This window comes from Rhinolophus sinicus, chromosome 18 (assembly GCF_057876585.1).
Source record: "Rhinolophus sinicus isolate RSI-liver-muscle chromosome 18, RSI-T2T, whole genome shotgun sequence".
In the NCBI taxonomy this organism is placed as follows: domain Eukaryota; kingdom Metazoa; phylum Chordata; class Mammalia; order Chiroptera; family Rhinolophidae; genus Rhinolophus; species Rhinolophus sinicus.
Genome location: NC_142518.1, coordinates 30540641 through 30564585, shown reverse-complemented (window position 1 = coordinate 30564585; position 23945 = coordinate 30540641). Strand labels below are relative to the sequence as shown.

The following is a 23945-nucleotide window of genomic DNA, read 5'->3' as shown; positions in this document are numbered from 1 at the left end:
TGGAGCCTTGTTGGTTCCAATGTAGGGAGATGGGGGGGGGGGGAGTGTTGCATAAGACTTAAAATGGCCTGAAAGGTGACTAGGTGTAGGAGCATCTGGGTTCCAGGCTCCTTGTGGACCAAGTTGCCTAGGTGTTAAAGGTTATCCTTTTACCCTGGAGTTGAGTAACAAGGCCTAAGGAAGCCTTCCGATCTTGTAGGGGATTTCAAATGGCACAATTAGACCAATAATTGGCTCCTCTCCGCAACTCCAGGACTGAGTTTGACCGTGGCCCATTTTTACTAGCTGTGTGACCTTGGGGGCAAGTTATTTATGGCCTCTGAGCCTCAGTAAGTTTCTTCATTTGTAAGACTGGGAATAATTATCCACCTTAGGATCAAAGAAGAATGCTTGGCACATAGTAGGCCCCCGAGGATTAGTGACTGCTTTGAATGACTGGTCAATGTTCCTATGGGTTGCTCTTCCAGTCCCCTCTGCCCCTGAGACCACAGTCTGGGGACCGAGGAGGCAGGTTAAGTTCCCCTCCCAGGGTATCCCCAAGGATATTTCTCCAGCTCCACCTCCATGAGTTCTCTCTCCCTTTGTTACAGTTCTTTGCATTCTGCATTTTAAAGGGTTCCATATGAAAGGACTTGGATTTTTTTCCCCCTAAGTGGGATCATTAGATGGTTAGGAATTGATTCCAGAACCGGTATCTGGGTGCTCTTTGGCGAGTCTTTCCATCCTTTTGGGGGAGGAAACAGCAGTGGCTGGAAGGGAGAGACCTGGTTGGAAGAGGTGAAAGGGGGTGGCCTGCTGCAAAGGCCAGAGGTGCTGTGGTTTGTTTGATAGGGATTAAGTCCGGATGTTATGAGGGCTCAGTGTGGTTTTCAATAAAGTCTGCCAGGGATTGCTTCTTTTATATCGATATGTATTTAAAAAAATTACTAGCATGAGAAGAAAACCAGACCTGTATGGATCCAGGCCGGTAGTAAGCTACTGTGATCAGGTTTCCTACTCAACTCCCAGAGGGGAAGTCAGCGTTTGATTGAAGCTACACTTGGTTCTTGACTCTCAGGGGATGCCTGCTCTGAAACAGGAGCCCTCCCTTTCTCTCCTCCTCCCCCCCCTTTCCCTTCTTCCCCTAAAAGCCTTTGTGCTGAAAGAGCTTCAGTAGGCACGAATCCCTGGTCCCTCTCTAAAGAATGCCTTCCAGCCTTTGCTGACATTGTTTCGTGAACAGTGGGTTTTACCAGGCCAGCAGTTTTACCCCCATCTTAGCTCACTATTTTAGAGGTATAGCATGTCCAGGATGTGCCTAACTGTGGTGCTTTCCACAGTGTGTAACCAGGGCCTTGCCTGTCACCTGAAGACACCTTAACCTTTGCCCTGGGTGCCCCCAGAGTGGGGTGAAGGTGGAGAGAGCCAGGACAGGGGGTTGTTGTTGAGGGTCTGTTTGTTTTTTCAAGCAACAGAGGCTGAGGTGGAATGAGGCAAGTCTGAGAGTATGTATGTTCCAGCTTTGGTGTAAAACTTGGTTTAATTGGAGAAACTCTTGGGCATTTAACAGTTCTGTACAAATGCAAACTTGAAATAGCTCTAGGCCTAGGTCATTTAGGAAAGAATAAATGAAGTACAGAAATCTCCAAACTATGTAATTCCTCGAATTGTCTGCCCTTCCATAAACACATGACAAGTGCCAAGGCATTGCCAGTCAAAACACCCATGGAACCAACAGCCTCCACCCTTTGTATTTATTATTTTATTAACAGCATTTTACACAGCATTTAACAAGCACAGCCTGCTTGCTTTGCACCCAGACTCTTAGCAGACTAAGGGGTAGAAAACGTCTGGGGGTGGAGAGGAGTGGTCTCTAGGGGAGTTTTCTAGCTGGAGAAATCTATCAGATGGGGGAAGGAAAAGTAGCATTTGGGGGTGGTTTCTGCTGGCCCCCAAGAGAAGACAAAAGTAATGCTTTGGAGGAAGACATCCCCTCTCTCTTCTCAGGAGGAAAGTTGTGCAGATGTGGTATATCTGGGCAACCACAGATTCCAGAAGGTGAAACCAGGTCTGTTTCATGATACTCTGCCCATCAGTTATTGGTGATTTTCAAAGAATAAGTATTTGTCTGCTATCGTTATTCTATATCCTGGTGGAAAGTTTATAACGAAAAGTAATGCCTTTCTTAAGTCATAAAATGAGCCTTGTATGATTATTTAATTAAAATCTATTTAAGGACCGATTAGGCGTGTAATTTGCGCTAATAATGACGATTATGGAAATGTTCGACTTAACCAAAAATCATAAAGGAGACATTTTGATCAGTGGGGCGGCCAGTAAGTATTCAGGGAGTTGGACAATTTCCGAAACACAAGGGGCTACAGAAAGCGCAAAGCTGCTTGAACGCTGTGACATGGCAAGAGAGCTGCAGGCCTCCCTGCCTAGACCCCAAGCATGGCCTGGGCAGGCCAGCCCATGCTTGCTGAGCATGGAAACCGACCCTGGGAGTCTGAACAACCTTTATTCCCAGCTGAGGAATTGGGGGAGGGGCGCTTTCCCAAGCCACCAGGAAGAGAAAACTATGGGAGCAGGCTGATAAACCACACCAAAACCTCGGTGAAATGGCTGTGCTCTTTTGCTTTGACAATAGTCAGCGACAACCGCATACTGCCTTGGCTAGCCTTGGCTGAGCATGGAGGGGTGGGGGGAGGGGGGGTCCCTTGTTCCGGAGAAACCTGCCAGCTGCTGGGCTTGGTGCGAAGGCCGACGAGGCAGACACAATGCTGCTGTTGTTGGTTTGATCTCGAACTGTGGATTGTTAGTCTGGCTTTAACTATGTGGTAAGGGGGGAATGTGAAGGCTGTTTACAGCGAGTGCAAATAATGTGACAGCTGTTGGTGCACGAGCAGCGCTGCGCCTCCTCGGCACTTACACAAAGCGCACACTATGCAGGCCCTCCGAGAGCTGCAGAGGTGGCCACCACTTTCTGGCCAGAGAGCGTCCTCAGATGAGAGAAAGCTCAGCAGCAAACCTCCCCTCCCCCGCCCCAACACACACCTCTGGCTCCCAGGATTGGGGTGGAGGTGCAGGATGGTTTGTGTGTTGTGCTTTAGGGAATTTGTTAGGCAGAGGAACTTGTTAAGAGGGAGAAGGCTCTTGGGGTCATGAGTGTCCCTGTCTGGAGGGGTTTGGCCAGGATCTGTGGACCTAGGTCCTTAGACGCTTATGACAGGATTTTTAAGATTTGGGGAAATAACTTTCAGTAAGCTTGTTGGGAAGAATGTATTATTAACTGAAGGCTTTCTGGAAATTGCAGAGGCTCTGAAGACCGTTGTTCCCCTCTGAAATAGCCCCGTTATTTGACAAATTAGAAAGACAGGCAGGCGCTATGTGGACCGTTTCCCCAGATTGGAAATCTAAGTCTGTGGGTTTGGGACCCAGAGGGGGTGTACTGAGTAGTAGAGGTGCAGGTTGGGTTCTGATTACCCACATCCCCTTAACCTTCCCTCCCAAGCCTGCCCAGTTTCAAGAGGGCATTTGCCTTTAGCTGCAGGACTCAGAGGTGGAGTCCTGAGGTCTGCCCACAGCGCCACCCCCTCTGTGACTTAATCAGCTAGAAGTCCACAGCCATGGGCCTTTTCTGAGTTCCTGGTCCCCTGCCAGGCACTCCAGGGAGGTGCCAGGGTGGGAGGGAGAGCAGTTGGTGGCAACAGTCACCCACCTGGGCCAATCCTGGAAATGCCTGGATGACCAGGAAGGTGGGTCTGCCTCTTGGCTGTCCTGGGGCAAGCTGGGTGTAAAAATAGTTCTCTACCCCCCACCCCATCCCAAAGTTGAAGGCTTCGCAGCTCTGGCCCCTAGGGTTTGGGGGGAAGGGTCTTTTAGAGCTGACTTAATTCTATATCCTAACCTTTTCTATGTGACTTTGCTTGGTTCTTGGGTGTACAGCCTACAGGATGTCTGCAAATTGAATCTCCCCCTCCCCCCCCATCATGCCCCACCAGGTCTCCACTCCGAGTTTTAATATGGACTTCTACATCTAGTTGGGTTCCCTAGTGGGGAGCTGGGAGATGCTTCTGGAGTGATACATGAACTTCGGTGCCAGTTCTATAAATTGGTCTCTTTTTATGACGTGTGCCATTTTCTGTAGGAATGTTGCTTGCAAAACGAGTTTCGCCTTGGAGGAAAGGCGGAAAGATAAACAAGCCTGCAACGCCAAAACACTGGCAGTCTTTCCCTCCTTCCAGCTCTCTTAAAGCAGCCGGGCTGTATTTCCAGGATTAGACTCCGTGCTTGTGAGGAGGGACTCTGGTTGGCTTTTTTTTCCCCAAGCAAATGCAAATTAGAGAAAAATAATTTTCTTTCAACGATATGCAATGTATTAGTCACTTGTTATCGCGCTCCGAGGCAGGCCTCATTTGCGCGTCTGCCAGCTCGCTCACATCTGCTTGGCGCTGTTCGGGGCATTTTAACCTTGGCGGTGTCGTGTCTAGTCCCATGGATCAAGGAGGAGTAATTAAGCTCTGAACAGCCAAAAAAATTCACGGGCCCTCATTTATGCCGCACTTGTTCCACACCTTTGTTTGGGGTGTTCTGAGTTCCAAGATTGAGTAGCAGACATGGGGTTCCCATTGTTCCTTGTAAAGAAAGTGGGTGCCCCTCTCCTCCTCTGACCCTTATCCCCAGCCTTCCCAAGACCCCCACGCCGCTCACAATCAGCAAGGAACGCGGGTGCAGACCACAGGGGCCTGTGTTTTATGTATCTTTTATTCATAAAAAGTTCCTTTGTGCTTCCTGTGTGTACTAATGATAGCTGTTGTTAATAGCCTTATGGTATAGCTTGTTCCTTGGGGGGGGCATTAAGTGTGTTTTATAACTGCAAAGCTTTGGTGGACACTCCTTCTGGAGTTGTGTGGATCGTTTATTCTGGATTTGCCCCCAGGTTGTGTAGATGCCAAGTAGGAACCCAGCTCTGTAGAGACTAGACAGAAGAGGGTGTGGGGCTTTGGGGGGAGAAGGAGGGGAGTGAGGGTGATTAATTGTATTCAACCTAGATTTCCTGTCCTGGGCCTCCTCCTGTTGGGGACACCAGCTTCCAAATGGGCCCCCCTCTTGCCATTCACACATAGTTGTGTGTGGCACAACCATAAAAGAAAGTGAAAGGAACAAAAAGCATGAGCAGTGGCCTGGACTGGTCGGGTGTCTGGGGGGAAGGGAAGGGGAAGTGTCCAGGCGCTGGTCCCTGAGCTGACCCGAGGCCCTAGCTCTGCCTGGGGGTGGGGGGGGGTTGCATGGCGGCCAGCCCAGGTTGGGCAAGAAGTCTCTTGCTTGGTCGATGGTCAATCCTTGCTGGTGCCCCCCCTCCCTCTTTACAGCTGATTACACTTGGCTTGCATTGTGGGGGCAGGGAGCATCCACGGAGAGCAACACTCCAGTCTGGTCGGAAGGGAGCCCAGGATGATTGTGGGAGGGGTGTGCAGTACCCGTTCCCTGGGTGGGCTTGGCTGGCAGTACACCTGGTTCTCCATGCGTCCACCCAAAGTTGCTTTTTGTCAGAGACACTAGCTGGGACAGAAGGTGTGGCGGGGGCTCGGGAAGGGCACCCACAGAGGAGGGGGTGGGACTGGGGAACTAGTGGTTAACCTGGGTCAGGGGATTGCCGGGTTTCTGGAAGGCCAGTTCCAGCGCTGCGGCGGCAGCGAGGAGGGGCGGGCCCCGGAGCCACCCGGGTGTGTGTGGTGGGAGAGAAAATCCCTTTGTTGCTGACTGATCCGCGCTGGGGCTGAGGCGGGGGAGGGGGTGCCCCTCCTCTGCTCTCACTGCCACTGCTGCCCAGAGCCAAGTTCACTCCCGAAGGACCTGAGTGGCTCTCTACTCTGACCCAGGCTCCCTGGGAGGAGGCAGGGAAGGTGCTGGTTGCTCAAAAAGGTCAGGACCTTGCGAGTTCCCCGTCGTCCTCTCCGTCCCTCCCTCTCTCTCCCTCAACCCCCCTTGCTCTGCAGCTCAGTCTGTTACTAATGCAAAACTTGGGACATCGGTGGGGATGCCCCCAGAAGCAATGGCATGGCTTGGAGTGTGCCAAGAGACAGTGCTTGGACTAGCTGGATCATTCCTCCCAACGCCCATGTATTGCAGGGGGAGAGACCTCCCTCAGCCATGCTCCTGGAAGCCTGTGGCCCTGCCCAGACTGGGGTATAGGGGGGCAGCCTTGGGGTCCTCCACTCCCTAATGCTATGCACGCAGGAAAAGCAGCTCAGGAGGACCTGCCCCAACATACATCCGGAAGAGCTTTTCTCATCTCCCACCCCCTTCCTAAAATAACTTCTTCACCACCACCCTCTACATACACACACAGACACACACACACACACACACAGACACACACACACACTTCTTTGACACCAGTAGAGAAGTGCCGCTGTGTGTGACTCAGTCTGCACTTGGAGCAGCCCCAAGAAGGACTCCCGCGTGGTTAGCTTTGGGCTTCGATGAAATCCACACAACTCTGCTGAAGGTCACTCCTCCCTGGCCTGGCCCCCTCTATGTCCTTGCCTCAGCCTTCTCACTGCCACAAAGAAACTATGCAGCAATTCTGGGGTTTATTACACAGTATGTTTAGTGGAGTCAGATGCTGTTTAATGGGGTTTAACGTGACCTGTACCAGCTATTGCCAGGCGAAACTCAAGTCCATAGTGCAGTTTAATCCTCTGGAAAACATGGTGCCAAATATTTACAGATGGGAGAACCAAGGTTGAAGAGGTTCGGCCACCTGCCCAGAGACACACCGTGCGAGAGAGTGAGAGCTGTCAGGATGTGGTGACCACATTTTCGCATGTTCTCCAGAGAACCAGCTATGCAGTGAGGGAGACCCCTTTCCTCAAAGAGGTCCCCAGCCCCCTGTGCACTGGCTGGGATCCCTGATGCCTGCTCTGCCTTCTGAGCCAGAAGCTTCCATAAACCTGTCCAGGTCTTCTTGGTCACTAACTAGATAATTGTGTGACTGGGCAAGGGTTCCTAGTGAGAGAAACCGGAGGAGAGCACCATTAGTGCTTGTGTGCAGCATGGGGGTTGGGATGGTTTGGTGGTGATGCTTTCCATTTTGTCTGTGCCATTTGACAAGTGTGATGTGCAGACTTGAACCGATTGGCACCCTAAGGGTGGAGGCAGTAGAAAGTGGCTTGGTGCCAGGAAGAGCCGGGGTGGAGAGAAAGGAGAGGTGCCAACAGTGGCCTGGTGCTGCCTCCCCTCCCTTCACTCATCCCAGCCTCTCAGAGTCAGTGCGCCTTCCTTTTCAACCTGCTCTTTGTTGTCTGCCAGGCTAACTCGCCTTTAAAGAGAAAAACATTCTCACCTTTTCCTCAGTCCATAATGGTATATTCCTGCCATGAGGAATAAGCGAAATGATGGTGGTGGGTGCTGCTTGGGGCCCATGTGCCCCCTCATGTCTTCACAAAAGGTGGAAGTACCCCTTCTCAGGCATGCTAAGGTTGAGGTGACAGCTCCTAATCTTGGTCCCTCTGGCCTCTTTCTGCCAATCAGGCCCTTTTCCCCAGTGTCCAGGCCAAGCTCAGATACTAATCATAGCTCTTGGCTTCCAGAGCAGATGTCTGTCCAGGGAGACCCAAGTTCTCCTGTGCTTTCAATTACCGCCAAACTGAGAGTTAGAGACCCCCGGTGTGTGTCCGCATTTTTCTAGCCAGATCTCTCCCCGGAACTGGTGTTTTAGCAGGCAGCCAGTACAATTCCTATCTGTGCTATAGAAACCAGACACTCGTCCGTTTCCCTGTCTGACCTCTTCTCTCAGCCACCTTCCCTCTTTATCCTGATCCCACATCCTAGCCCCCTTCTTACTGGAAAAAAGGGTTAAACCCCAGAGCCAAGGTATAGCTACAGAGCTCACACTGCAAACAGGTTGGTGCTTGTAAAGTGCTTTTCATGAGTGACTTCACACATCTTGGCACTTCTAGAAGCATAGCCTGCCTGTGGAAGAAGTGGCGGGGGGGGGGGGATGTGTGTTGAGAAATAAGGGCAAATGAGTCTCTTACATATATCAGCAAAGTGCCTGCTCTGTTTGTCATCCAAATCACATCATTGCCCTCTCTACTGTGTCCCACGGCCAAGGGTCAGAGAAGCCAGTTTTGAAGCACTTCCCCTTAGAGGTTAAAAAAAAAAAGCCCCCCATTATTTCAACAGCCGCTTCTAGAAGTGGAGTGGGATGAGTGTCACCAGTTCTCTGCCTCTCCGTCTCTTCATTTCGTACCCCCACTGTCCTGTTTAGTAATACATCCCGGAGAGATGGGGGAGGGGAATCCCCAATCTTCAGTAATGGTGGGGTGTACATAGTGTGGCCTTTGCTTGAGGATGTCACTGCCAGGGATTTGGGCTGCTCTTGTTTGTCGCCCTGGAGAAGGGCCTCGTGCCAGGCAGGGCCGTTGCTCATTGGCCCTTTCCACTCAGCTCCATCTTTGGCCAGGAACCTGAAGAGTTAAAAGTCTTTAGCTTGTTGCAATGAAATTATGGCTGGCAGTGGCGCCGCTGTTTGTTCAACAGACCTCCACTTTTAAACAGTTCACAAAAAGTTCATGGGGCAGCTAAAGATTATAAGTGTGCGTGTGCGTGTTTGTAGTCAGCAGGATCCAACAACGTACACCCCCCACCTTTCTGCTGCTTCGTGTTCAGCCCTGCCTATCCCCCTGCTTCCCCCCCCCCCCCCCCCCCCCCGCAACACACACGCAGATGACACTGAATGGAGCTCTGGGCCTCAACACTCCATCTGACCCTGTGCATGTGAGAACACTTCATTCTGACGCCTGGTGTCATTTATCTGTGCAGCATTAATATTGAAAACCCCACAGGATAAGCCCTGGAGAAGGAGAGAAGCTTTGAAAGCACCCAGTGGTTCCAGATGTCTCTAAACTACATTTCACCTTTCCGCTCAGTCCAGGCTGCCCTTTCTAATGAAAAGCCCTTTTAAAGAAAGGGTGCTCAGTAGGGTGATTGAGGCAGCACCCTTCCTATTTCCTCAGGTGCTTGGAGATCCTTGTCACAAAGTGACTACTAAAGGAGTCATGTAGGAAGGGCTTGTTTAAGGGGAAGCCAGTTTTGAAGACTGGGACACCAGGAGATGGAGGTTTTGTAGGCACACACTTTTTTTTTTCCCCTCTTCCTTTTCTTAGAGGTTGGATTGAATGACCCTTTTGGTCCTCATGTAATTTCTATATTTCATCATGATACACAGCTCGGGGATGGTACAGTATGGTCCCACTGCTGCAGCCAAGGACCAGGACACTTGCACCAAGGAATGGTGCTCTACCTTCTACATTAGGACACCCAGAATGTCTTCCTTTTGTTAGAAGGGGTGGCAGGTTAGGGAGGGGACACTCCCTTGAGCGTGCCATGTGGTCGACCCAGCACAAGTAGTGGCTTGCCCTCAACTTGATCTGTATATTTGGAAGATGGAAGAAAAGGCCACGAGTCCCCACAGAACCTTCCTCGACACCCAAGTCTGTCTTTTGGGGGCACTGTGGCTCTCGCATTGGAAACACCCCAGTCTGTGTAAGAAAGATGCTTCCCAGAGAAATAGTTCCTTCAGAATCCCACCAGGCCTGCCACACTCTGCAGATGTCTGCCTCTTCTTTCGTTCTGTAGCTTCATTTGTGAGCTCTGATTGTGCGCAGTGTGTCTGTCCGTGTGGCTCTTGATTACCAGGCGGTATTCTACGTATAGGGTCTGATGGGGGATGCTGGTGGACAAAAGGCCTAGTTAGGACAAAGAAATGCCCAAGGACGGCCTGGCTTTTGGATTCAGGTCTCTCAGGTGTTCCCCCCACCCTTTACTCCAAGATTCTCAGAAAAAGACTCCCTGGACCCGATGCCTCCAACCCAGGAAGGCCTGGCAGTCTGCTTTTGTGCTAAAGTGTAAAAAACGAGCATTTGCATATTTTTTCTTGCTAACAAAGGAAATGTGTCGACTTAGGGAACATTTGGGTTTTCGGAAACTGTGGGTGGGTGTGTGAGGGAGGAGGAGAAAGAAAAGTTCCCCTGATGAGCTGCACGCCAATGATTTCACACTCAGGTTCGGGTCCCCTGGTAAAGACGCTGTGGCCAGTCCAGACAAGGGAGCTGGCGATGTGATTGTGAGCAGGGAATTGCCCAGGGCCATCGGTCCCAGGCATTAAAGGCTCCCCTACTTATTAACCCAGCATTTAACAGCAGGATATGGGCTGAAGCGCAGTCAAAAGAAACGGCTCAACCTCCAAAGAGCAATTAAAATCCTGCACGAGGATAAATCACGCGCCGTGATAATCCTGTTAATAAAATGCAGCTTGTCCTGACCCTTCACTCATGCAGCAAACTAGAATGTGATGTGGGTGGGGGGGTGGGCAGAGAAGGTAAGGAAGTATGTGTGGGTGGGGGAGAGGTACTCTCCCCTCTTCTGCCTGGCAGCCTCTGCCTCCTGCCTCCTAGTACGTGGAATATGGGTGGCTTTTGGCCACTCCCAGAGTGCCAGTGTGCCAGCGGCTGGCAGCCCAGCAGACTGGGCTGCTAAGACTTCTGCGCTCGCTAATGATTTCTTGTCCCTAGCGAGCAGGCGTCATTGAATTACTCAGCCGCCTCCCTCTGCAGCTCCCAGGCCAAACCACCCTGGTTCTGTGCTTAATCTAATCTAGGGCTGGGGTGGGGCTGCTCACCAGCCCACCAACTCTTTTTAACCCTAGAACTGTAAGTTGCACATACCACAGCCCTGGAAATGCATGATGGTGTGGGCCACACCTGACTGTGATGCTTTCTACCCGCTCTGATCCTTTCAACCCCAAGAAGTATCAGTGGGGCTCCCTGGGATCCAGCACCGTTCCTTCCAAGTATAGTTTCTCCAAAGGCTGGGAAAGGGGAAGGGAGGCCCACCAGTGGGCAGGGGGCTATATCTCGGATGGTGTGGGGGTTGGCGCTTTAACCCTCTCGCCTCCCCAGACCTTCAGGTCAGGTATGTGCCTTCATTCGTGGCCATCTGTAGAACATTGAGCACAACCTGCCTCCCCGAGTCTGTTCTATGTGAATTGCCTAGAAAGAGGGCTTCTCTCCTTTCCTGTTTGGCTCTTCTTTATTCAACCTCCTGGGATTTTGTTGTTGTTGTTTTTTTCAACAGACTAGACGCTTGAAGAAAAGCTGCCATCCAAGAAGACGACATGCTTTCAGCAACCCCCCTGTATGGGAACGTTCACAGCTGGATGAACAGCGAGAGGGTCCGCATGTGTGGGATCAACGAAGACAGGTGAATGCGCCTGTCTGGCAGAGGCCTGGGAAGAGAGCACAAGGGTCTCTCCCCCTCGCCCCCCTAGCAGAGCCAAGTTCCCCCTCACCTTCTCACAGCCAGAATGGGCACAAAGGGGGTGGGGGAGAGATCTCCTGCCTCGCTGGCGGCCCTTGATTTACAGTTTTAACAGGCAACCCAGCTCAGCGAAGCATTGCCGCCCTTTAAAAGATTAGCCCCTAAAGCGGCCTTTCAGTGCACTTTCGTCCTTAATTTATTATTTCATATTTATGAAGGAGAATTAATCCCAGTCTATATGCTGCTTTAACTCTAAATGTCAAGAGTGTGGGCCCAGGTGGATCGGCATTCGATGTGCTTTTAAAACAAATAGTTTGCTCAGTAATAACTGGGGAGATAGCCACCCTTTACTTCGTTTAAGCCCAGGGTTTCTCGGCGTCCTCTGCCGCCTATTCGGCAAGGCTATTGGCTCCTGGTTTCAGTCACCTGACAGCTCTGTTAGGTTTCCTAATCAGTAATTTTGCAGTGTGGGGTAGGGGCAGCTAAGCAGTAGATGATTGAAGCTGCTCTTCGGGGTAATGATGAAACTTTTCCTCTGCTGCTTGTCAGCGATTTTATCCTGGGCATTTGGAAGTTGGCACCAGGCGCTTTCTTTATCGATGCTCTCTGATAACAAGTCCCAGGGCAGCCGCAGCAGCCTGGCACAGATGTGTGGCTTCCTCTGGAGCCTGGAGAGACTGACATTTGTATGATATTAGTGTGTATCCCCCATCGTTTTGATAAAGGAAGTCAAATATGGCTTCATTATCACCATGGAAACCAGTTTCAGAGGACATGGTACCTTACTTTGGGAAAAAGTTTGGAAAACCTGCCCTTGTAGGTAACAGAAGTGGTTGATGTGACCAGCCAGTGGACTCCAGCTTTGTGTCCCCTAGTGACTGGTGGGATATGTGCTTTGGTCTTTGGCCATTGTATTATTTAATGTCTGTCTTCGGTAGAAGTTATAAGCGTCATCTAGGACAGCAGAGTCCAGTTCGGCCTACTTGGCATTCTGGAAAAAAAGATTGTGCTAGAGGAATGGTGCCTAATTTCTGGTTTACCCAAATCAGGGGACATATTTGTGATTTCATGTCCCTGTTGGCCTTCCTTTGTTTCTCCCAGTCCAGTTGAATCACCATTTGGGGACAACTTTCAATATGGGCCATTGGGGAGGAATTTCTTTTTAAGGGCAGTTGAAAAAAATGGAGTTGTTAGAAACTAGTCTGTTGTGGGGGTGATCTATGAAAGATGGATTAAGTGAGGAATGCTTTCATGAAGTTGGTGTGTCCTTTTAAATAGGAAAATTCCTGTAAATGATGGTGACGCTTCAAAGGCCAGACTGGAACTAAGGGAAGAAAATCCCTTGAACCACAACGTGGTAAGAGATTAATGGCTTCTGTTGATGTGCTATCTGAATCTCAGTGATCTGTAATCAATCGTGTATTAATTTGCATACCATTAGAGGGCTTTTCAGGGGCAGGGCAGGGGTGTTTCAGGACACGGCTGAGAGGAAAGCCCCTGTCTGTTGCAGGACAAGGCCCTCACCTAAGCTTTTCCTACCTCAGGTTCTTAGCCACGTACTCCTTTGGACACCTTGCCATTTATGTCCGCGTCCCCTAGTAACTGGTGGGATATGTGCCTTCTTTTCTTCGCTAAGCTACATGCCACATCAGTGCTCCCAGCTGGATAAATTTCCAACCTCCAAGTAGATCCTTAGGGTTTACCTTTCCTGTAAAATATGAAACACAGAACCTTCTTCAGACACCAGGGAGAGGAAGTCAAAAGACGCAACCACAGTTTGACCCATGACCTCTTTATTGATTTAGAAATGAGACAGCTAAAGTCCTCTGTTCCTCCGGTCCCACTGAAGATTGTTTCTTGTTATGTTAAATACATCCAGGAAAACCCCAGTGAACACTGCCCCCACCCCCAACCCAACAGGCCGAGGGAGAGTTAGTGTTCATTCTGGATCCCCATACGGGGGGTGCTTGAAAGCAGTGGAGTTGGTGTGTCTCAGTTGTAGCAAAGAATTTTTGATGAGAAGGTGAATTTTCCAGAGTGAATAGATGACTGAATTAATGTGTGGGCCTCAAGTCTAAAGGGATCAACATTTTCCAGGCTTTCAGGGTAGTTGAACAGAGGGGAGAAAGGTGGGCAGCAAAGGAAGGGTTTTGGATGAGGTGGGAGGGGCCAGAGACCCTGTGAATCCTCTTTAATTCTTTCTGCTCAGATGTTAAGGTTGATGTCATTTTGAGCTAGTTTGAGGTTTCTTTTCGGGACGGGCCCGGCGCTTTGAAGGAATGTCCTAAGTAACACCCGTGTTCTTCTGCAAAGGTGGATGCGACCGCGGCCCATCGGATCGATGGCCTTGCAGCGCTGAGCATGGACCGCACTGGCCTGATCCGGGAAGGGCTGCGTGTCCCAGGCAACATCGTCTATTCTAGCTTGTGTGGACTGGGCTCCGAGAAAGGTCGGGAGGCTGCCACAAGCACTCTAGGTGGTCTTGGGTTTTCTTCTGAAAGAAACCCAGAGGTGCAGTTCAAACCGAATACACCTGAGACGGTGGAGGCCTCCGCTGTCTCTGGAAAACCCCCAAATGGCTTCAGTGCTATATACAAAACACCACCTGGAATACAAAAAAGTGCTGTGCCCACAGCAGAAACACTGGGCTTGGACAGGCCTACCAGCGACAAACAGAGCCCTCTCAACATCAATGGTGCTAGTTACCTGCGGCTGCCCTGGGTCAATCCTTACATGGAGGGTGCCACGCCAGCTATCTACCCTTTCCTTGACTCGCCAAATAAGTATTCACTGAACATGTACAAGGCCTTGCTACCTCAGCAGTCCTACAGCTTGGCCCAGCCGCTGTATTCTCCAGTCTGCACCAATGGGGAGCGTTTTCTCTACCTGCCACCACCTCACTATGTCAGTCCCCACATCCCGTCGTCCCTGGCTTCGCCCATGAGGCTCTCGACGCCTTCGGCTTCTCCAGCCATCCCACCTCTGGTCCACTGCGCAGACAAAAGCTTGCCCTGGAAGATGGGCGTCAGTCCTGGGAACCCAGTTGATTCCCATGCCTATCCCCACATCCAGAACAGTAAACAGCCTAGGGTGCCCTCTGCCAAGCCAGTCACCAGTGGCCTGCCGGGGGATGCAGCTCTCCTGTTGCCCCCCTCGCCTCGGCCTTCACCCCGAGTCCACCTTCCCTCCCAGCCCCCTGCAGACACCTACTCCGAATTCCACAAGCATTATGCCAGGATCTCCACCTCGCCCTCTGTCACCCTGTCAAAGCCATACATGTCGGTCAGCAGTGACTTCCCCGTGGTGAGGCTTTCTAATAGCAAGTATCCTAAGGCTCCGGAAGGGACTGAAAGTGCCCAGCCAGTTCCTGGGCACACTCGGAAAACAGTGGGTCAAGACAGGAAAGATGGTGGCTCACCTCCTCTCTTGGAGAAGCAGACGATTACCAAAGACGTCACTGATAAACCACTGGACTTGTCTTCTAAAGTGGTGGACGTAGACGCTTCCAAAGCAGAGCACGTCAAAAAGGTGGCTCCCACAGTCCTGGTGCACAGCAGAGCTGCCAGTGGCTTAGTGCTCTCTGGAAGTGAGATTCCAAAAGAAACCTTATCTCCTCCAGGAAACAGCTGTGCTATCTATAGATCTGAAATCATTAGCACGGCTCCCTCGTCCTGGGTGGTGCCCGGGCCCAGTCCCAACGAAGAGAACAATGGCAAAGCCATGCCGCTGAAAAACAAGGCCTTGGACTGGGCCATACCACAGCAGCGGAGCTCTTCGTGTCCCCGGATGGGCGGCACAGATGCCGTGGTCACTAGCGTTTCGGGGGCAGTATCCAGCGCGGGCCGCCCAGCTTCCGCGTCACCAGCCCCAAATGCCAATGCAGATGGCAGCAAGACCAGCAGGAGCTCTGTGGACACCACGCCATCCGTCATTCAGCACGTGGGCCAGCCCCCAACCACGCCTGCCAAGCACAGCGGTAGCACCAGCAGCAAGGGCGCCAAAGCCAGCAACCCAGAACCGAGCTTCAAAGCAAGCGAGAATGGCCTCCCGCCAAGCTCAATATTTCTCTCTCCAAATGAGGCGTTCAGGTCCCCACCAATTCACTACCCCAGGAGTTACCTCCCTTACCCAGCGCCTGAGGGCATTGCTATAAGTCCCCTCTCCTTACATGGCAAGGGACCTGTCTACCCTCACCCAGTTTTGTTGCCCAATGGCAGTCTCTTTCCTGGACACCTTGCCCCCAAGCCTGGACTGCCCTACGGGCTGCCCACAGGCCGGCCAGAGTTTGTGACTTACCAAGATGCACTGGGGTTGGGTATGGTGCATCCTATGTTGATACCTCACACTCCCATAGAGATCACGAAAGAGGAGAAACCAGACAGGAGGTCCCGCTCTCACGAGAGAGCCCGCTATGAGGACCCAACCCTCCGTAACCGCTTTTCCGAGATGTTGGACGCTAACAGCACCAAGTTACATTCAGACATCCCCACCGACAAGAACCTAAAGCCGAGCCCCAGCTGGAATCAAGGGAAAACGGTTGTCAAAAGTGACAAGCTTGTCTATGTAGACCTCCGGGAAGAGCCAGATGCTAAAACTGACGCAAACGTTTCCAAACCTGGCTTTGCAGCTGAGAGTGTTGGCCAGAGCGCTGAGCCCACCAAGCCCCCCGCTGACCCAGCCCTGCAGCCACACCGTGATTTCATTGCCCTGAGAGACGAGTTGGGGCGCATCAGTGACTTCCACGAAGCTTATACTTTCAAACAGGCTCCAGGCCAGTCAGTCTTCAGCCTAAGCAAGGAGAACATTCCGGCAGGAACCAACAAGGAGAACCTGGGGATGCCAGTCTCCACTCCATTCCTGGAGCCAACTCTGGCGAGCGATGGCCCTGCTGTAACTTTTGGTAAAGCCCAAGAGGATCCCAAACCATTTTGTGTTGGCGGTGCCCCACCGAGTGTGGACGTCACCCCCACCTATACCAAAGATGGAGCTGACGAGGCAGAATCAAATGATGGCAAAGTGCTGAAACCGAAGCCATCTAAGCTGGCAAAGAGAATCGCCAACTCCGCTGGTTACGTGGGTGACAGATTCAAGTGTGTCACTACTGAACTGTATGCAGATTCCAGTCAGCTCAGCCGGGAGCAGCGGGCATTGCAGGTGAGCCCCCCACCCAAATGTCAGTCATTTTACCAGGTGTCAGTTTTTTTAATGTGTAAAGAGGACTGGGGGAGTATGGTAGGGAAGGACACTGAGCAGATATGGTTAATGAAGCTTATGGTAATTTAAATGTATGAAATGTGGCCAGTAAGGGGATATGAGTGGTAGCACTTAGGAGGTTCATGTGTCTGATTATTTTAAGTTATTCTGTAGATTTTAAGAGAGCTCCACTCAAATACTGATGAACGGAAGTTTTAATTATTGTGAAGGCTATCTAAAGACTGCATGACATGTACCTATCAATTGCTTTGATTTCTCTGCCGTTACTGTACGTTAACAAATATACCTAGAAGTGCTGCTTAGAATGCCTTACGTGATACTTGGTAGAGGTGTGTAGCAGCCGCATGTCTGTGGGATTCGTGCAATTTTTTTTCACCAAAAAAAAAAAAAGAAAGAAACTCGCTTAAAGGGATAGAGTATGTATTTAACTTGCTAGTGAATGATAGATGTTGTATAGGAATTTCCTTAAGATATTTTACTTTTAATTAAAAGATAAATAAAGCCAAATTGTTTTTGCAATGTTAAGAAAAAAATTTAGTTTATGCTTATAAAAATGGATGAAGTTATCTAAATGATCCATTGAGTGCCCATTTTAATTACATAGATGGAAGGATTACAAGAGGACAGTATTTTATGTCTACCCGCTGCTTACTGTGAGGTCAGTTCTTCAAATTTTTATTACTAGAATCTTACATAAACCTTTTGAGTTAAATTTCATTTCCAAATATACAAAGGGAAGTTTGTGGGCCATGGTCGTCTTTATTCATTGTGCATTTTGTTTTCTTTTCTGTTGTGTTTTTGTTTTGTTTTCTTTGCGTTGTGTTTTTGTTTTGTTTTATTTACCTTCAAAAGAGAATGTCTGTCTCTATGCAATAGTGTATGTATGGATATACATACACACCGCATATATATCTATACATATGGCTTTATGAATAAAGAATGTGTGACTACTTATATATAGATACTTTTAAATTTTTATCTGTTAAATTTAAAAATATCTCAGTTGTATCATAAATTGTGGTTGGTTTTGGGCAAACTTTTCTTTGAAAATACTTTCCTTTAAGGTAAGACAAATGAACTAGCTTTTATGGTAAGGTGTTGTTTTTTTTTTTTTTTCCATCTCCGTTCTCTTTCTAGCGTGCAATGATGCGCTTCTCAGAGTTGGAGATGAAAGAGAGAGAAGGTGGCCACCCAACAACCAAAGACTCCGAGGTGTGCAAATTCAGCCCTGCTGACTGGGAAAGGCTGAAAGGAAATCAGGACAAAAAGCCAAAGTCGGTCGCCCTGGAGGAGGCCATTGCTGACCAGAATGACAATGAGAGATGTAAGTAAACCCAAGCAGCTTGTGTGTGGTACCACATTGGTGAAAATGGGCGACTGGTGAAAAATGAGCTGAGGGAAGTGAGAGGAAGCAATTCATTTACGATGCCCTGATGTCTAGTTGGTGACAATTCACTTACTATGGCCCAATGTCTAGTTAGTGGCTGCTCAGAGGAACAGGCCACTCTTGCCGTCCATGGAGGGAAGGGCTGATTGTCCTTTGGAACATTGTAGCATCCAGTAAGGAGGCTCCTATGAAAAATTATTTCCTGGGACACATCTTCTTTCCCAGATTAAAATTGGTTCTGTGGTTATTAACAGTCTAATACAATATAGCAGAGGAATGGCAGTGGAAACTAAGTGTAAGTGTGGCACATGTATGTTCTATTTTGTAGCGGGTACAGATACATTTTTTTTGTAGCAGTGGAATGACACTTCCAGCCAGCGGTTATCCCCACCCCCCCCACAGTGACAGTCTACTCTGGAATGGAGAGTACTTATAGTCTCCCTCCAAATGCAGAGGTTTTGTTTAAGTGGATGAAGGATGATAAAGGCACCGCAAAGATGAGCGTAATTATTTTCTGTGGCGGATTTGTTTGTCATCATTGGGAGTTGACAACACAATCCAAGGATGTTGTATAAATGAAAGGGGTTCTTCCCACCAGACAGAGTGTATTGTGTTTTGGAGGCAGTATGTTATAAGAAAGCTTGTGCTTTCCTCAAGTCAGTTTTCAGGCCCAACAGCTGTTCCCCCACTGTGGTGAACTTTGGGGTTTGCTCATGACCCCTCCCTGCCTGATAAGATGTGTTGGCAACAAGTGGAGAAGGTCTTTCTCGTCATTTCTTAAATGCATGCTCTGGCCCTCAGAAATGGTGGTGGTGATGGTGAATTAGGGCGTCTGGGTGAACACTGAGAGAGTGGGTGCGAAATCCTCCTGAGACGGGACAGTCAAGGATGATGGGTGTGTTTGCAAGCTCTGGGCCATTGGATGTCATAGGTTTGACCTTCCCACGCACACTTGGTTCATCGGTGCCTGATCAAGTTTGGGAGAATTTGTGGTCTGGGAGAGCATGCTTCTTGCTGCTTAGAGCACAACCCCCTTCCCCACCAGCCCACTCCCAGCTCATCTTAAGTCAGACAAATGCCTGTGGCCAGGATTCTGGGTTGGCCACACCAGGACCAGTTTGTTCTATTAGTCACGAAGAAGAGAGCTTCTGTTGCTAGTCAGTGGTAGCCTTACCTGAGTGGCAAGGATTCTTTTCTTTTTTCTTTTTTTTTTAACTTTTTATTTATTTAAGTGTGTTTTTCTAGGACCCGTCAGTTCCAAGTCAAGTGGTTGTTTCAATCTAGTTGTGGAGGGCACAGCTCACAGTGGCCCATGTGGGGATGGAACTGGCAACCTTGTTGTTAAGAGCACTGTGCTCTAACCAACTGAGCTAACTGGCAGCCCCGAGGGATTCTTGATGTACCTGAAGTAAAGGTGTCCTTACTCCTCCACGCCATGGGATTGACATGGGAAAATGGAGAATCCAGGCTGCTCTTGAGTTAAGCAGCAAAGAAAGCTTTCCTCCTCCCTGATGGCCACCACAGGCATGTAGCCCTTGCCTTCTGGGTGCGTCAGAGTGCCAGCACTTGGGGAAGTCTCTTGGGAAGACCTGGTAGATGTGGGCAAGGCCAAGTTAAAGGGTAGGTGCTTCTCTGAGGAATGGGAACTGCCTGCGAGGTAGATGCCCTCTCTGTTCTGGGTAGATGGTGAGGGAGGCTGGAGGAAGGGAGCAAGAGGCTAGGCAGCCTCAAGTCTTCTTGCCTTTTCTCTGGTTTTCCAGTGATATGGCCAGACCCAAGGTGGCCCATGTCCTTCACGTCTCAGTGGCCTCACTGCAACTTCCCTCCTAGAGAAGTCTGTGTCCTTCCCCATCTTTCCTGCTGAGACGAGAACTCAGTGTGGCAGGTGGGGCGTGAGCCCGAGCCCTAGATGAGTCGGAAAGCCCTTCTCTCAGCTTCAACAAGCCATAAATGGCCACTGAGGGCAGGAGAAGGGTTGGGGAAGGTGAGAGGCTCGGTTTTAATTAAAGACTGGGACAACAAAGGAGGTGAGTCACCATCCCCCATTTCCTGGGGGCTTGTGGCTTGTGGTTGGTTAAGAGGAGTAACCTAGAGGAGCCTTTGTCCTTGCTGCCACCTCCTCATCTAGGGAACAGCAGGGGCTGGATCCATTCAGCTGCAAATCAAATGGACCTTGTTTTTTTGGCCCTTGTGTCTTGAGCCCACATGGGCTTGGACCCCGCTGCATATTGGTCCCCTTCTCAAGTTCTCTTCTCATGAGTGTCAGTGTGGCCAAGAGTCGAGCTTTGAGCACATGGGAGCTGAGGCAGGCAGGGTTCACAAAGAGTGTACAGGACGCCTTCCAGATGCCGTGCCTCTTCCAAGGCAGCCTTCCACTCCTGGAGGCACCAGGAGCACCTAGGATAGTGGGTGCATCTTGTTGGGAGGGACTGGCTTAAGAAAAGCGAATTGACTTGAAAACACAATGTCCAGGATTTTCATTTATTCTTTGTGATAGGAGTGGCTGAATGAAATTTTTATTTTACAAGTTCAACAAATGAGTCAAGAGGCTCCTCAGACTTGGAAGGTTATTAATAAGAACCATCAGTGGCATTTTGAAGATGGGGAGGGACAAGGAGGCATGAATCAATCCCTTCTTTCTCAGGCATGGAGTGACTGACCGTCTTCCTTGCCAGCCACTTGGCTGGGGCAGACCCAGGACCTGCTCAATGGCAATGCCTGGGCAGGAACTGGAGGAAGCCTGGGTCAAAGGGCTTCACAGAACCTCTTAGTTCAGGAAACTTCTTTTCTGGCCAAGCAACCTGCGTGTACTTTGAGTTTGGAAGACATTGCCTGGGCCTCTTCTGTAGAGGGTGTAGGTTTTAAGAAGGTTAGCCTTTGCTGGGAGGTGCTACAGTTAGTTACCTGTGATGGAGTGACTTTCAATCGTGAGTAACCCTCCCACCTTGTTTAGAACTCACTGGGCCAGTGGTAAGGGTGCTTTGTTGCCACGGTGACTTGTAAACGTTGCCATAGCAATGCTTCTGTGAAGTAATGCCACGGCATAACCATGATAAATTATGGGGTGTATGTGCTGAGTCATATGACCACGCTGCAGGGAGCAAGTGTTAAACCACGAATAGCATGGCCACAGTCACATCTGCTTAGATTGAGTGACCAAGGGCACATGGCTTCCCGCTTTTAGAAAGACTGAAAGTAGCAACAATGGCAGAGTATGATGGTTAGGACTCTGTTTATCTATCTGCATCTCCCTTGCTCTCAAGGGTATTCCTGTGGGTAGCGGTTGGGATAGCCTCATCCAGGAGTTCCACGTCTGATGTGATGTGCAGGAATGTGACCTGGAGTCTCTCCCCCATAGCAGGTGGCCCTGTGTATCTTGGGCAGTCAGGGTGGGTGTTCTTCAGGATTACTACTGGTCTGAGTCAGGTCTTGGGGACGTCACTGAGTGGAATTGGGATCTTTGCCCTGAGAGAGGTTTGGGGGCTGGGGAAAGACTGGATGGACATAGTTTGGGAAAACATCCTCAGGAGAAATGGGGAAGACAGCAACTAAACTATGTGGGTGGGTGATTTCAGTCTGGGATGAGGAACTACAGACATCATGCTGCTGAGCCCCTGGTGACAAGGCAGGAGTGGACCACCTGGAAGGTTAGGCATAAGAGCGCCATCCCTGGCTGAGCTGGAATGGCAGGGGTGTGTGTGTGTGTGTGTGTGTGTGTGTGTGTGTGTGTGTGTGTGTGTGTGGCGCGCTCTCCATCCTGGAAGGTGAAGGGGTGCCCTCCACACCCAGGCAGCTTTACCAGATGGGAGGCCCAGAGGAGACAGGGCTCATCTTGTAGGGGTGCTCTTGTTCCGCCAGGAGCAGGGAGACAAGGTCCCTAGTCAGTCACTGCCTGCCAACACCTGTGAAATAAGTCACTGTAAGTCTTCCGGGTGGTTTTCTGTGGTGGGCACTGTGGGCCCTGTGGCAAAAAGTCAGGTGGGTGAGATATAAAGTAATTTCACTGTTAGAAAGGAAGTTTGCCGTGAGGGGGAAAACCGTCTCCTTGAGAAAGATGCCTCTTTCTCAGGGTCGGGACTGTTACAGGCTCAGGTGACTCCAAGACCTGGAGCTAAAACATAAAATGGAAGTGATTTTTAATCGTAGTGGGAGACATCTCAGGTGTGGGCAGAGGTGGCCGGGCAGAGCAGCCCCATTCTAGGTGGGGCCCCATGCCAGCCAAGCTGCTGCCTATTTGTGACCCTGGAAGGCACTGTCATCTTTCCTACCTATGTGGGGGTGTTGATGGGAGACTACACTTTGCAATTAGTTCTAGAATTGCACGTGGTGGTTCATAAGATAGCCCTTACATTTGGACACTGATCCCCAGCCTCTCCCAACAGGGCTTTCTGGGACAGCTGATTGGACCAGAGAAGTCAAATGGTATAACTAGAAGGGCTCACATCTTAAAATTTCATATACATGGGGGCTAAAATTCCAGCTGCTCTGAGAGTCTTGGCGTCCTTTTGTTAAAGCGATTTCTCCCACTTTGCCTTTGCCGGCTGGACCTGTGTTTATGAAGCCCACCCTGGGAGGTGGCTTGCAGTAATATTTCCCACTTTACAACTGAAGGGGCCGAGTTGTAAAGTGGTGCTGTTACTGCCAGAGCTGTTAAGAGGGTCACAGAGCAGCCGGAGTGAGAGTTGCAGCCGCTCCCCGCACAGGCCAGAGGTTTGGGCGAGCTACAGGTTTCTTCTGGCTACCCACCTGCTTTGTGTTGGAACGCTGCCATGACGGAAGGCCCGCATAGTTGGGGCAACTCCACGAATCCTTTTGCAAGAACAGACGTGGCCCCATTTGTCCCATATGAAGGTCCCTTTGGAAAGGAGGTGAATGCTCTCCTTCCACCATTAAGAACACACGCTAGCCAAGGGCCAGGATGACACTTGTCCCCAAAACTGACTGCCACTCAAAGCTGGGAAAGCCCCCAAGTGAAGGCTGACCAGGGGTTCAGCAGGGCTGGTCAGAAGGGGGGGATGATATTTGAAGTGGACTGGGGAAAGGAGGAGAAATGGAATTAGCGTATAAGGAGTGTGTTTATGATTTCATCTGGAAATGGACTTGGGCAGCTTACTTAGCTCAGTGTTACTGCAACACGAAACTCCTTCCCCTGGTGATGTGCAGAGTTACCTTGGGGGAACACCTGTACATCACCATGATGGCTATGGAATTCTTTGTGTATTAGAAAAAAATGCAAGCAGCATAGCAGTCGATGAGCTGTTTCTTAGGCCAGAGCAAAGTAAGGAGAGATGTTGGGCTGAGGCGATTTAAGGAAAGGCCCCAAGTGGATATCAGGTTGAGCGGAAGGAGCAGAAGTGGCACAGGTGGTGTTGGAGTGAACAGTTTAGCAAATGCTGGCCTAGTGTGGAAAGACATACCGGTACCTGACAGTGAAGGGGGAGGTCTCTTGTCTTTGGAATGTCCTTAGATGCTTGCATACGAAGGAGTGTCAGGTGGGGTGATTCCGTACTTGTGGGTGTGCGTGGTGTTACCGGGGTACCAAGGCCTTGAGGGCTTTCTGCCTGAACAGGACATAGGAATATCCCCTTGGTTGCAGTCATATGCTTCCCCCACCCCCACGAGCGTGAGAAAGAGGACAGAGGGGTGTGCAGGGATCAGGTTGAGTTCTTTGCCATTGCCACCGACCCTGTGAATGCACCGAGCTCCTCTTCCAAGTGCCCTTGGCCTCCCAGCTTCCCTGCCTCCCAACACCCTCCTGTCGCTCTTCCTTTATCATCTCCCCTGTTGCCCACGTGAACATTGGTGTTAACCCCTTCTATAGATGACATTTAGGGGACATTTGGTCTCTATTACACCAGCCTGCCTTTTATTTCAAAGTAATGACCTCAGCCAATGTTGCCAGAGAGGGTCAGCCCTGGCTTGGTTGGATCTTGTTGTGGGGTCACCCATCCTCTGGGAAAGGGCCCTGGAGGGGATCCAAGCACCATCAAAGTTGACCGACTAGGATGTAGCAGGTGGGGGGAATTCTTTCATCATA

General features: G+C 50.2%; 1 protein-coding gene across 10 annotated transcripts in view; it reads left to right on the top strand.

Moving 5' to 3' along the window:
- The window catches only part of BCOR (BCL6 corepressor), a 113631-nt gene that overhangs the window by 77138 nt on the left and 12548 nt on the right, over positions 1–23945 (top strand). For 8 of the 10 annotated variants that reach the window (XM_019747884.3, XM_074323206.2, XM_088795260.1 and 5 more), the window contains exons 2-6: positions 11125–11250; positions 12586–12664; positions 13621–16461; positions 17126–17179; positions 17659–17845. In XM_019747884.3, coding sequence (XP_019603443.1) covers positions 11165–11250; positions 12586–12664; positions 13621–16461; positions 17126–17179; positions 17659–17845 — 3247 coding nt within the window. In that variant the 5' untranslated portion in view covers positions 11125–11164. The remainder of the gene's footprint in view (positions 1–11124; positions 11251–12585; positions 12665–13620; positions 16462–17125; positions 17180–17658; positions 17846–23945) is intronic. The other 2 variants (XM_074323209.2, XM_074323211.2) reach the window with 1 other exon arrangement.